This window comes from Arachis hypogaea, chromosome 5, assembly GCF_003086295.3.
Source record: "Arachis hypogaea cultivar Tifrunner chromosome 5, arahy.Tifrunner.gnm2.J5K5, whole genome shotgun sequence".
In the NCBI taxonomy this organism is placed as follows: domain Eukaryota; kingdom Viridiplantae; phylum Streptophyta; class Magnoliopsida; order Fabales; family Fabaceae; genus Arachis; species Arachis hypogaea.
This window is the reverse complement of record NC_092040.1, coordinates 30,601,827-30,614,663: the sequence shown is the minus strand read 5'-3', so window position 1 is coordinate 30,614,663 and position 12,837 is coordinate 30,601,827. Positions and strand designations below refer to the sequence as shown.

The window sequence follows — 12,837 nt, the reverse complement described above, 5'->3', positions numbered from 1 at the left end:
ACTTTCGAGTCCCCAAGCACACGGTAGAAGTTCCATGTTGACAGAGCATCCAACCAAGCATTCTATCGGGACAAAGATCATATTAGAAAGCTCAGAGGGAGTGACGTATGAGCAATCCATCAAGTTCCAGTTCTCGATCTCTAATAATCAGGCAGAGTATGAAGCCATGATTAAAGGTTTGATACTAGCAAAAGAGGTTGGTGTAACAAAGCTCGAAGTCAACAGTGATTCCCAGGTCATGACGGCCCAAGTAAAAGGGACGTACCAAGCTCGGGACCCACAACTACAAAAATACTTGGAAAAAATCAAACAATTATGCAATGGCTATGAGGAGGTGATCTTGAGAAAAATCAAACAATTATGTCGATGATCTTGCCATCTTGGATCATCTTAAAAGCACCAATAGCTGATGTGTCAAATCCAGGGACAAACAGCGAGGCTTGGGCTTTGATCGCCTCCTCAGTAGCAGCTATTGTGTCGCGAGCATCTTTGATAATATCTTTGTTCTTTTTCTTCATATTTGTGGCCTCGAGGTGAGCTGCATCTGCCAATCTCATAGCCTCCACCAGTTCCTTTTCCAGTTCCTTCACCTTACTCTCAGCTGCCTCAGCCCGACCTTGAGTGATGTTGAGCTGTTTTGAAATGGAAAGGTCCCGATCAACAAGGCGCGGGATCTCGTCGCCTGCCTCCTTTATTTTCTTCTTGACTTTGCTCAGTTTGGCCTCTGATGTCTCTCCTTTAGCTTTTAACTTTGCAATTTCATGCTGAGCGGCTCTACCTTCCTCTCAATGGCAGCATCTCAAAGAAGGCTCTGGTACGTCCACCTCGCATGGGTGGCCAGGTCCTCATCTAGGAAGAAATTCTCAGTGCCTGGAAACAGCTGAAAATCAATAAAGAAGCCCGCGTTGAAGTTTTTCTCCAACAATGAGAGCACCTGACCCGGGCTAGAGTTGGATTTCCTTTTCTTGGGGTTGGGGGATCACGATTACCTCGGGTTCTTTAACCTGAGCACCCAAAGACTGAGCAATCCACGCCGTTTGGCCATGATCGACCTCGCCACCAGCACTGAGCCCAGAAGGTGGCCCATGTGGAGGCTGAGATTGAACATTTGGCTCGTCGGTTTGAGGGACCTCGACTTGGGGAGTGTAAGGATCAAAGTTGTTATCATCCTTAGGGAAGAAGTTGGTCATCAAACAGCTAATCGAAGTATTCCCATCAATCATTTCAACTACAAAAGAAAAAAAACCAAGTTACAAAATCGGCAATAAAGCAGCAGTCTACGAATCGGAAAAACGGAGGAATAACAGTAGTAAGCATGAATTTACCTAACACATTCCTGATTGGCTTCCCGGTCACCCATTAGAAGGTGGGGTTAATGTTGCTAGAACCAAAGATTGCCAATAAGACGTCGGCAATTCGTTGGTTCTGCCGACCTATAACATCATAAGTGACCTTAATCATATAATTAGAGCCATCATCAAAGCTCCAGTAGGTTGGGATACACCTTTTTCCTTCAAGGGTGAGTCAGAATTGGTGACGATCTCAAGCCAGTCTCACCTTAAAGAAAGTTTCCTTAAAGTCATGGAAAGAGTCTTCGAAGAGACTGAAAATCCTCTAATTCTGCACGGCTCAGAAAGAGAGATATCCCTTCTTGTGTTTACTCTCCCGAGAAGGATTTGTAAGGAGGAAGAAATAGAGAAAAACCTCCAAAGTGGCCTAGAAGTCCAAGTAGTCACAAAATATCTCGAAAATAGTGGATGGCGGCCCAACTATTTGGGTGGAGCTGCGAAGGAGCGACCTCGCATATGTTCAAGAGCGCCATGATAAAGGGGAGAAGGGAAGCTAAACACCCAATGAAGTGAACATGGGTTTATACCCCCACATCCAGTCCAGGACATCAGGAGCCTCCAGGTTAAGCTGGCAAACGTGTTCCCAGTGGCTCGGTACTAAGACCTCGTAATTCGCCTCCTCGGCGCCACCGCCGCACAATGCTTCTGAATCACGAAGCTCTTATAACTCCTCCGCGGTCACTTTGGAGAACGTGCTTGTGACATCGGTAGTACACCAGGCATAACGATTCATGGAGGGTCGCTGCAGCATACCTACAGTGAGGGTACCACTTAAACCGTGAAGTTGGGAGAAGATCCTAAGCCAAAAACTAAGTTATCCTACACTTAAACTAATATCATTTTGCACTAAACCTTTCTAATCTAAACCGCAAGAAAAGAAACTTACGGCACCCCCTTAGAAACTATCTAACAAAGCCAGTTTTCAAACTCAAAAGCCAAAAGCAATTGATAAATCATGATTGCAATGGCAAAAAATGAAGTAAAATAACGTAAACAAGGTTACTTACCAGAAAAAATGAGTGGAAAAAGTTGCGGGAGAACATGTGATGGTACTACCGTGGCAGAGTGAATCCGGCAACAAAGAAGAAGGCAAGGAAGGAATGATAAAGTTAGTGAGCGAAATGAGGGAAGCTAAGGTGGTGGCAGTTACAAAGGAGAAAAGGGAATGGAGAAAATGAAAAGGTAACCGTAACTGAGGAAGAAGAAGTGCAAAAAGCCTAGGGGCAAAATGGACTTTTCTATGCCTTTCAAATCACCCATAAAGAGCATTGAATGCTCTTGGCACGAAAACCGAAGCGACTTCTCCAAATAACAGCTGGGGGCAACTCACGTGCACGGAGAAAGCGCGAGAAGCGTGAGTCCTGCCGACGAGGTTGCAATTAGAAGAAGACAACTACACACAAAGACACGAGTCAGGTTAATGCGCCAACCGCAATTCTTATGACTTGTCACACTGGGGGCACTGTTCCGACCCAGCCTAATAAGAGTCAGAGGTTCATCCAACGGCCTCACAGCCCGATGAATCCCCGATTTGCTTAAGTCAAGGTGTCTCTCGCATAACACAATTCCCTAGCAGAGGTTTGAACAATTGGCGGAAGTTTTCAAACAAATAGGCCTAAACAGACAATCCAAAAACCAAGAATAAAGAGAAGAATCCTACCATTTTCCAGATATATTATTTTTACCTTAATTAGCTATCTCTTCATACAGACAGTTACTTTGGCATCAAAATTTCCTTACAAATGACTCTATCTGCAGACCCACCAACAGTTCTTGGCTCCTCTCAACTCCCACGCTTAGGTTTCGCTACTCACCTTCAATGATTCACACTCCACCGATCCCACGAACAACCAAATATAATTCAATAATTGACATTAATTAGCTTACATTTTCAAAATTATATTTTACGTCAATATAAAATAGCGCGATGAATAGCAAATTGCTTCTAAGTTTTATGAAAGTTAACAATCTAATTAAAATATATTAGTTGAATGTCCTAATTCAACGGTTCGAAAGTTAAAAATCTATAACAAGTTATTATTATTATTATTATTATTATTATTATTATTAGTACGAACGGATATTTTTAGTGTTAATTGTATCGACGGAAGGTACACATAAAAAATATTTATTATTTAATATTTCTCATTTTACCATTTATACTAAAAAGACTTCAAATTGATAGACATTTTTTCTGGGTAATTTCATTCGAGTAGTTTCGGCTACCAAACTTGGTTTTGTCTTTTCTTATTTTTTATTGGTGTTTGTTATGATATCTAAAAAAGGTTGTTTAATTATTAAAATAGATTAAATAATTAATTTAAAATTTAAAATATAAAAATTAAAATATTTTAAATATTTTAAAATTATTATAAAAAATAATTTAAATAAAAATTAGATATCAAACAAAAATATTATAAAATTGGCTTTTTTTTTATTTCATGTTTTTTCGTTAGGTACTACTCTTCTCGTACGAACTTTTTTTAACTCGACGAAATGCAGCGTACATATGCATGTGCATATATATAACATCACATGCACGTGTGTTATTAAAGAGTTATATTATTTATGGTGAATGTTATGGTGCCTAAAATGTGGTGCCTTATTATTAAGAGGTTAACAGTTATTATTTAATTTAAAAGATATAAAAATAAATAATTTTAAAAAAATTAAAACTTACTACAAAAAGTAAGTTAGGCAAAATTTAGACAAAAATTTATAGACACCATAGAATTGGCCAATATACTAAAATTAGTCATAAATGTTAACTATCAGTATAAAATATATGCTAAAATATAAATACTTATTAAAAATAAATTAAACTACACATATATTTATATACAAATATATTAGTTGCTGATTTTAATAATTAATTTTAGTCTACAAATAACATTTTTTATTATGAAAATCCCAAAACGGTCCTAACAACCTGAATTTGAATTAAGCCACACCAAATAAATTTATTCCTTGAGAAGAAAAGAATATAAAATGCCAACTTGGCGTGTTGACCAGAAAATGAAGTAAAGCCACCATGCTTATAAATAGTTGGAAGGAGAATCACTCATTCATGCATCTCAAAATATAACTAATTAGTTCATAGTCATTGCTTTCTCTCATTTTCTTTTATCTCCATTAGGGCTAAAAAATGGCACCCTGTACTGAAACCCAGATATGGAACTCTTATTCAGCTTTTGATGATGAAATACCCACTGTTGATTACTCTCTCCTGTTTTCTCATGACCCTGCTCAACGATTCATGGCCCTCGAATTCCTTCGCCATGCCTGCGAAGAATTTGGCTTCTTTTATGTAAAATACTTTCTCTTGAAGTCTTCTTTTGTATCTACAAGCATTACACCATTTCTCATGCATTCTCTTTTTATCTTTTTCTAAATTTATTCTGATAACCGTTAACGCGTGCGGGTATATATATATATATTGACTTTAGTTTTGGTGACTAAGGCTAAATAATGAAACATAGTAAGAAAATTAAATCTAACACTAAAATAATTCTCTCTTTTTTTTATAATTTTTTATAATTATTTTTATCAAAATAATTTAAAAAAATAACACCAAAATAATTTTTTAATTATATTGATAATTATTATTTTTTTAAAAAAAAAATTCTCATAATTATTTTTATGATTATTTTTATTAAAATATTTTTTTATAATTATTTTTATTTTTTAATTATTTTTTATCATTATTATTTTTAATAATTTTTATAATTATTTTATAATTATTTTTACCAAAATGATTTTTTATAATTATTTTGTTTGCAATTTAAAAAAACTAACACCAAAATGATTCTCTCTTGTAATTTCTTATGATTTTTATCAAAATAATTTTTTATAATTATTTTTATAAAATAATTTAAAAAAACTAACACCAAGATGATCCTCTCTTTTATTATTTTTTATAATTATTTTAATCTAAATAATTTATTATGCTTTTTACTTGTCTAATATTAATGAAGGTTGTGATTTCATAAATTTGTCTAAATATTTTTAATTTTATATTCAAAATGACAAATTATGGAGATAAAATTGTGAAATCACAACTTTCATCAAGATTGGACAAGTGGGAAGTATAAAAAATTATTTTGATAAAAATAATTATAAAAAATTATGAGAGAGAGAATTATTTTGGTGTTAGTTTTTTGAAATTATTTTATAAAAATAATTATAAAAAAATTATTTTGATAAAAATAATCATAAGAAATTATAAGAGTGAAAAAATTTCATTTTAATGTTAGTTTTTCGAAATTATAAAAATATAAAAAATAATTTTGGTAAAAATAATTATAAGAAATTATTTTTTTAAAATAAAAATAATTAAAAAAATGTTGATTTTATTTTTTGAAATTATTAAAAATAATAATAATAAAAAATAAAATAATTATAAAAAATCATTTTAATAAAAATAATTACAAAAAAATTATTTTAAAAAAATAATAATTATAAATATAATTAAAAAATTATTTTGGTGTTATTTTTTAAAAATTATTTTGATAAAAATAGTTATAAAAAATTATAAGAAAAAAAGAGAATCATTTTAGTGTTAGATTTGATTTTCTTGCTATGTGTCAATATTTTACTTGTAAATTAAATCTAGCCAATTAATTGAAAAATAGATCTATTACAAAAAAAAAAACTTTTCACTATCCTAAGTTTTTGAATTTCATCAAAATCAAAATTAAAAAAGAATTAACTTAGTTGGTTTATAGTGTAGTTGGTTTTCTAAATTTTTTCATAATCGCTACAGAAAATTATATTTTAAAGTATAATATATTAGAAATATAATCATTCATATACTTATTTAAAATTTTTATAATCTAAAAATTTAGATTTTCATCCTTATTAATACAAAAAATAGTATAAGATAAATAAAAAAATAAAAAAATTTGCGCAATTTTACGTAAATTCAAAAAAAATCTATGTAAAAAAATATACCAGAAATATAATTACTAATATATCTTTACTCTTTCGTTTAAACTTAAAAAAAAAAGTAATTTCATATTTTATAAACTGTAGAATTAATTTTACACAACTAATTGGTGAGTTGAAATTAACGTGGGTGGACAATACTTTCTTTGTTATCAAATAATTGCCTATTTTTAAATTTTTTATTTTTTATTTTTTAACAAATTATTAATCGTTCATTTAAGAGTCTGAGTAACATCAATATTTTTCTATCGCCGTTATTTATTGTGCTTTTATTCTATTTTAAACAATTATATTATTGTAAATTACTTTTATAGATGTTTTACTATTTTAATATCTCAATCATTTTCCTTAATGTGGGAGGGAGTACTAATTAATGTAATTTCCTTTATATAAAAAATGACCATATGCATGCAGCTAGTAAATCATACAATCCCAGACGCGGTTTTCGACGGCATTTTGAAGGGAATATCTAATTACTTTGATCCAACAACTTTAAATGAAAGAAATATCTACAGAAAAAAGGGGCCATTAGATACAATCCGATGGGACCAAAACTCCTCTTCCGGTGAAAACAGGGAATATCTCAAGTTGTTTGCGCACCCCAAATTCCATGCTCCGGCCAAGGCATCAGGTTTTAGGTGTGTACATGAATCAAGTTAAACACATTTACTTACGATAAATATAGTTTCCATTTTGTTAAAACAGTTTTGATATGTTTACACTACAATATTTTTTAATTAGCCTTTTAAACACTGTGACTATAGATATAAAAAACTGTAACCTTTGATTTATAGTAATTTTTTTAGTAAAATCGATCACAGTTTTCCCTGTGATTAATACCTCTGGCTATAACTCAATGGTAACGGAATTTTAAAAAAAAGTCATGATCATTTCTTTAAAAACTAAAAAACATGATTATAGATCAAATATCACGTTTTACAACCGTAATTTTAGTATTTTTATAGCCACTATTTTAACTATTCTTTTAATTCTTCTATAATCTTCTATAATCATGTTCTTATATAGGGATATTCATGGATCGGATCTAATTCGCACATCTGCAATGTTTATCCGAATATATATGATTCGAAAATTGCGTATATAGATCCGATCCGTAATATTATCGGATCAGATCCGATCCGCACACTAATAATTATTATATATATTATATTATTTTATTTATTATTTAAAAAATATTTAATATTATTTTAAGAGTAATATATTTAAAAGAATAAAAAAATAAATTTTATTGAGATATTTTTTAATAATTTTTTTTAAAAGAAAAAAGTTCAACAGGTTGTAAAACATAAGAAGACAACAAATAGAATAACCTAAAATAAATAAAGAAAAACAATCAACGCAAAGAACAATAATAGATATTCCCTTATCATCTTAGACATTGTTATAAACAACAAAAATATCTACACTTAACCACTCCTTATAGTTCATAAAGGACAAATGGATAATCTCGTCAACCCCTTTTCCTCTATTTTGAAAAACTTTTCTATTCCTTTTTCTAACCAAATGTTCTAAATAATCGTACAAAAACATACTATTCATCTCTTGCGCTTCTCTTTACTAATTGATAAAATTGTTGTGGGTTAGTAATTTTTAGTATTTTATATTTTATAAACTGTAAATAAAAAAAAGTAATTTCATATTTTAAAAAAACAAATGTGCAAATCAGATCGAATCAGATCCAAGTTTAAAAACTGTGGATATTGGATCCAATCCAATCCGATGATTTTAGTACAGATCGGATCAAAATTTTGGTCATATCCAATCTAATTTGATCCGCGTTTACCCTTATTCGTATATGGATATCATCATGTTATTTGTATAGGACTAAATAAATCACAAGGTAAAAGTATTAACAATAAAATTAATCTACTCTTTCATTTTTTGATAAGTAATATTATACTTCATGTATATTTAATTTAATTTTTCTATTTTGTTTATCAGCAAAATTATAGAAGAATACTCCAAAGAAATGAGAAAATTAGTGGATGGATTAGCAAAGGCTATTTCTAAAACCTTAGGGTTTGAAGAACACTACATAGAAAAGGCATTCAACTTGAAATCAGGGTTTGATGTGATGGCCATGAATCTTTATCCACCAAATTCAACATCAAAGGGGCCTGTTGGTCTTCCTGAACACACTGACCCTGGATTTATGATCACACTCATCCAAGATGTAAATGGTGGTCTCCAAATCCTGTCACATAAAGGAAAATGGATTAACGCTTATATTCCACATCATGGTATCCTCATTCAGCTTGGTGATCATCTTGAGGTACGCTTTTAATCAATTCCATTTAATTTCTATCTAGATTATATGAGTGAGATCGATCTATCGAGTGTATAAATTTACACTGTCAAATAACCTTTTATACAGATCCAAATTAGTTTTTAAAAAATTCTAGATTGGATATTTTGGTTCGTAACAAATTTTTATTTTTTAAAAGAAATCAAAAATTAATTTTATTAATCATATTATTGATCTCTTCGAGGTTTTGATTGAGGAGTAATTTGTCTTAGAGTAATATGTTTTAGAATCTAATTATTTTATATATAATAAAATTTGTTTAGAATTTATTTGCTCAACACCCATATTAAAATTTCGATTAAAAAACGACTAAGGAATCAATTTATTGTTCGATGAAAATAATGTTTAAATTTTTTTTAAAAATAAAAATTTATTAAAAACCAAAATGTCCAACCTAAAATTTTTTAATTTAAAGATCAATTTGGACATTTACTAATTTATATATTGATAATTTCATCGATTGAATTGTTGAATCATGCATATTATAAGATCTTGATAATTATGTTCATCAAATTTTAAAAAATTTAAAAATAGATATATTATCCAATTTTAAATACATAATATATGTCATCAGTATAAAGTGGTGGCATTATAAAATATCAAATTGATTTCAAATTTTATGAAATTTTGGTTAATTATCAACGTTACTTTTCTTGAACTTCTTTATATTTTTCAAAAATTTTAAATGTGACTCAGTATTTTCTTCACAGTTAACAACGTCAATAATTAAGCAGAAGTGATGAGATATACAATAAATATTGTATTTAATAAACTCTTATAATATACACGTTGTGAAAAATTTTAAAAATTTTTAGTATCTTTTATTATTGTATAATCAACATAAATACTAAATTATTAACAAATAAATTTTATTAATTTATGTATATAAAATTTTTGTAAATATGAATATAAATTATTGTTAGTAATACTAACAAAAAATAATAATATTTACCAATCATATAACATTATTTAAATTTTATTATATATAAAATATCATTCAAATTTTACTCTCTAGTTATTTCAACAATTGTTTTCTACCTTATATTTAACTTTTTTTTTTCTTTTCAACCATAAATTGTAGATATTGACGAATGGGAAGTACAAGAGTCATATCCATCGAGTGATTGTTGACAACAACAAGGTTAAGAGGATCTCCGTGGTGAGCCTTCATGGACCATCCTTGGACAAAGTCATCAGCCCAGGGAGAGAGTTTGTTGATGATGAACACCCAAAGGAATACCATGGGACCACCTACAAGGCTTCATTGGAAGCCAATGGATGTGATCTCATAGATGTGCAATCATCACTTCAAGATCTGAGAATACTGAAACCCTAGACTATGTTATTTGCCATATTTGATATCAAATAAGCGAATGAAAAAAGATCATTCAAGTCTACGACTTTTGTAAAAAGCAAAAAGTCTCAAATTAGTGCATGAGTGAAAAGTACTTCTATTATCAACACTTCTTGCCAAGTATCTTATAATTCTCTTCATACAATTCCAAGAGTGTTAGAGAGTTTAACAAACCATGGTCTAGGAGATTGTCTAATCCCATACAATGATTGCAAATTTGTTTAGTGTCACCTTGATGAAATCCAGGAGCTTGCTTCATAAACACAGTTTCAGTTAAATCTCTATTTACAAGGGTGTTATTAAAATCAAATTGTCGAATCTGCCAACTAAAAGAAAGAGCAACAGTTAGCACAACTCTAATAGTTGTAGGATTAATGACTAGAACAAAGACTTGGTCAAAGTCCATGCATTTAACAACTAATCTTGTCTTATATTTGAGAATTTCACCATTGGGATGTCTTTTAATGGCAAAAACCCAATGATAGCCGATAATCTTAAGAGTTTGGTAGAGGAGTTATAATGGACCATGTGTTAGTTTTATGAAGAGCTTGAATCTCCTCAAGCATTTCCTTGTACCAATGAGGAGAGGCAATAGGTAAACTATGAGATGGTGTGGCTCTATGAGGTGAAATTAGGCCAGCAGTTGGGTTAGGAGATGCAGGCTCGTTATCTAGTCTGTACAGGCAAAGAAACTGAACTTTGATGTTTTGTAATCGTGTCAGTAGTAGAATAGGTGAACTAGAAGAGATATGTGAAGAATTATTATTGGGATTTATAGAATCACCTCAATGGATATGTAATAATAACAATGTGTGGAAATTGTGGTTACACATAAGCAGGAGTAGAAGAATCAAATAAATCATGATATAAAAAATTTGTCTCATTAAATAATACATGCTTAGTAATCAAAATTTTACCATCCTTATTTAAACATTTATATCCCTTATGATTGAGAACATAACCAAGAAAAACTGAAATTTGAGATTTATATGCAAATTTTTGTGAATTATAAAATGATTACAAGAAAAATATTGAGTACCGTTAGATTTATTATTGGATTTAGTGTTGCAGAATAGTGATAGATTTATGAGTGGTAACCACATCAAATTTGTAAGGTTAAGTAATTACTAGTGGATTCTGTTTTTCAACAGTATATCCACTGGTAATATTTGGAGGAAAAATAAATTAAATTGACACATCCTTTACCGTCGAAAAAATCCAACGGTAACTCAATTTAGTGAAACGATGCGTTTTGGTGATTCGCAATGATTTAGCGTAAAAATTTTTCGATGATGAATCCTCTTCCCCCTCATTCGAACCCTCACCACCATCTCTCTTTCTCGCGTTTTGGTTCATTCGTCACCGTCATTTGCTGCCGCCGCCGAAACCGATACCGTTGCCACTCCCTCTCCATTGCTGTCAACCCCCACCACCAACGCCTCTCTCTCTCTCTCTCTCTCTCTCTCTCTCTCTCTCTCTCTCTCTCTCTCTCTCTCTCTCTCTCTCTCTCTCTCAACTGCGGCCACCGCAACTTTGGTGACCAAGGATGCAATATCTATCTCTTCCCTTATTTCCTATTCTGTTCTTCATTATAGGTTCTTGAGCAATTCTTCTCCAATTTCTTTAGTTTTAATTTCATTTAGTTTAGGTTTGAGTAGAATTTCAATTTTAATTTTGAATCAGTTTTACATTTATCTTAGTTTAGTTTTCTAATCTTAGTGGATTTAGGTTGATTAATTTAGGTTAGATTTAATACATTAGGTTTTAGATGTTTTAGTGTTTGGAATTCTCTAATTTGTTATTTCCTGCATTGATGACTGTTTTGCTTAGAAATTATTATTGAGATTGTTTGATAATTGTTTAATTTTAGTTTAATTTACTTTAAGTTTGATTAGAAGTTCAATTTTAATTCGGAATCAGTTTCAAAGTTAGTTCAGTTTAGTTTTTCTAATCTCAGTGGATTTATATTGATTAAGTTAGGTTAGATTCAATACATTAGGTTTCGAATTGTTGAAGTGTTTGAAATTGTCTAACTGTATTTATTGTTGCATTGATGACTATTTTGCTAAAAAAATTATTGCTGAGATTGTTTGATATTATTTATTTTAGTTTAATTTAGTTTAACTTTGATTAGAATTTCAATTTTAATTTTAAATCAGTTCCAAAATTAGTTCAGTTTAGTTTTATAATCTTAGTGGATTTATGTTGATTAAGTTAGATTAGATTGAAATTATCTGATTGTGTTAATTGCTACGTTGATGACTGTTTAGTAGAGAAATTATTATTGAGATTGTTTGATAATTTTATATTTGTAGACATGTCGACAGGAAAAGGTATTGCGGATCAGGCTGCTTGTCATGGTCGTAGCCGTGGTCGAGGTAGAAGGAGAGTTTCTTCCAGTACCCCTGGGACTTCTGGATCCTCTCCCTCTACTCCGACCACTCTGGTGACTCCATAGGTTGTAGGTTTAGTGAACCAGCCGTTCATCATGGCCCTTAACCCAAACTACGTGCCTCTGTCTACGGTGACGATGACGTCTCCTACCGCTCAGCAACCCGCATCTATGTCGACGTCGCCTCCAAGGATGGATGCCGGGCCCCAAAGTCTAACCATGGAAGTGAGGCGCAGCTGATGCCCTTCCACCACCTCTCATCATACGGTTGAAGATTTGGCCTGATGGCGACACAGGGTAAGTTTCACATTGTGTTTTTAAGTTCCAACGGGTATGATTAATTTTATTATTGAAAGTTCTGATAATTAATTCCTATCTAATGGATTTAGGTTGATTTGGTTGTCTGTTTAGTGTTTCGTGTTTCAATGACTATGGTTGTTGTTGAAAGTTCCTAAAAATTGATTTCTGTTTA

At 31.1% G+C, this 12,837-nt stretch overlaps 1 protein-coding gene across 1 annotated transcript; it reads left to right on the top strand.

Annotated features, from left to right (window-relative positions):
* The first annotated feature begins 4,416 nt into the window (after positions 1–4,416).
* LOC114927721 (2-oxoglutarate-dependent dioxygenase 19-like) lies at positions 4,417–10,146 on the top strand. The gene is made up of 4 exons (XM_029298643.2): positions 4,417–4,656; positions 6,708–6,931; positions 8,256–8,586; positions 9,701–10,146. Exons 1-4 carry the CDS (start codon positions 4,495–4,497, stop codon positions 9,953–9,955), a joined length of 972 nt encoding a protein of 323 aa, XP_029154476.1. The 5' UTR covers positions 4,417–4,494; the 3' UTR covers positions 9,956–10,146.
* The last annotated feature ends 2,691 nt before the right edge of the window (positions 10,147–12,837 follow it).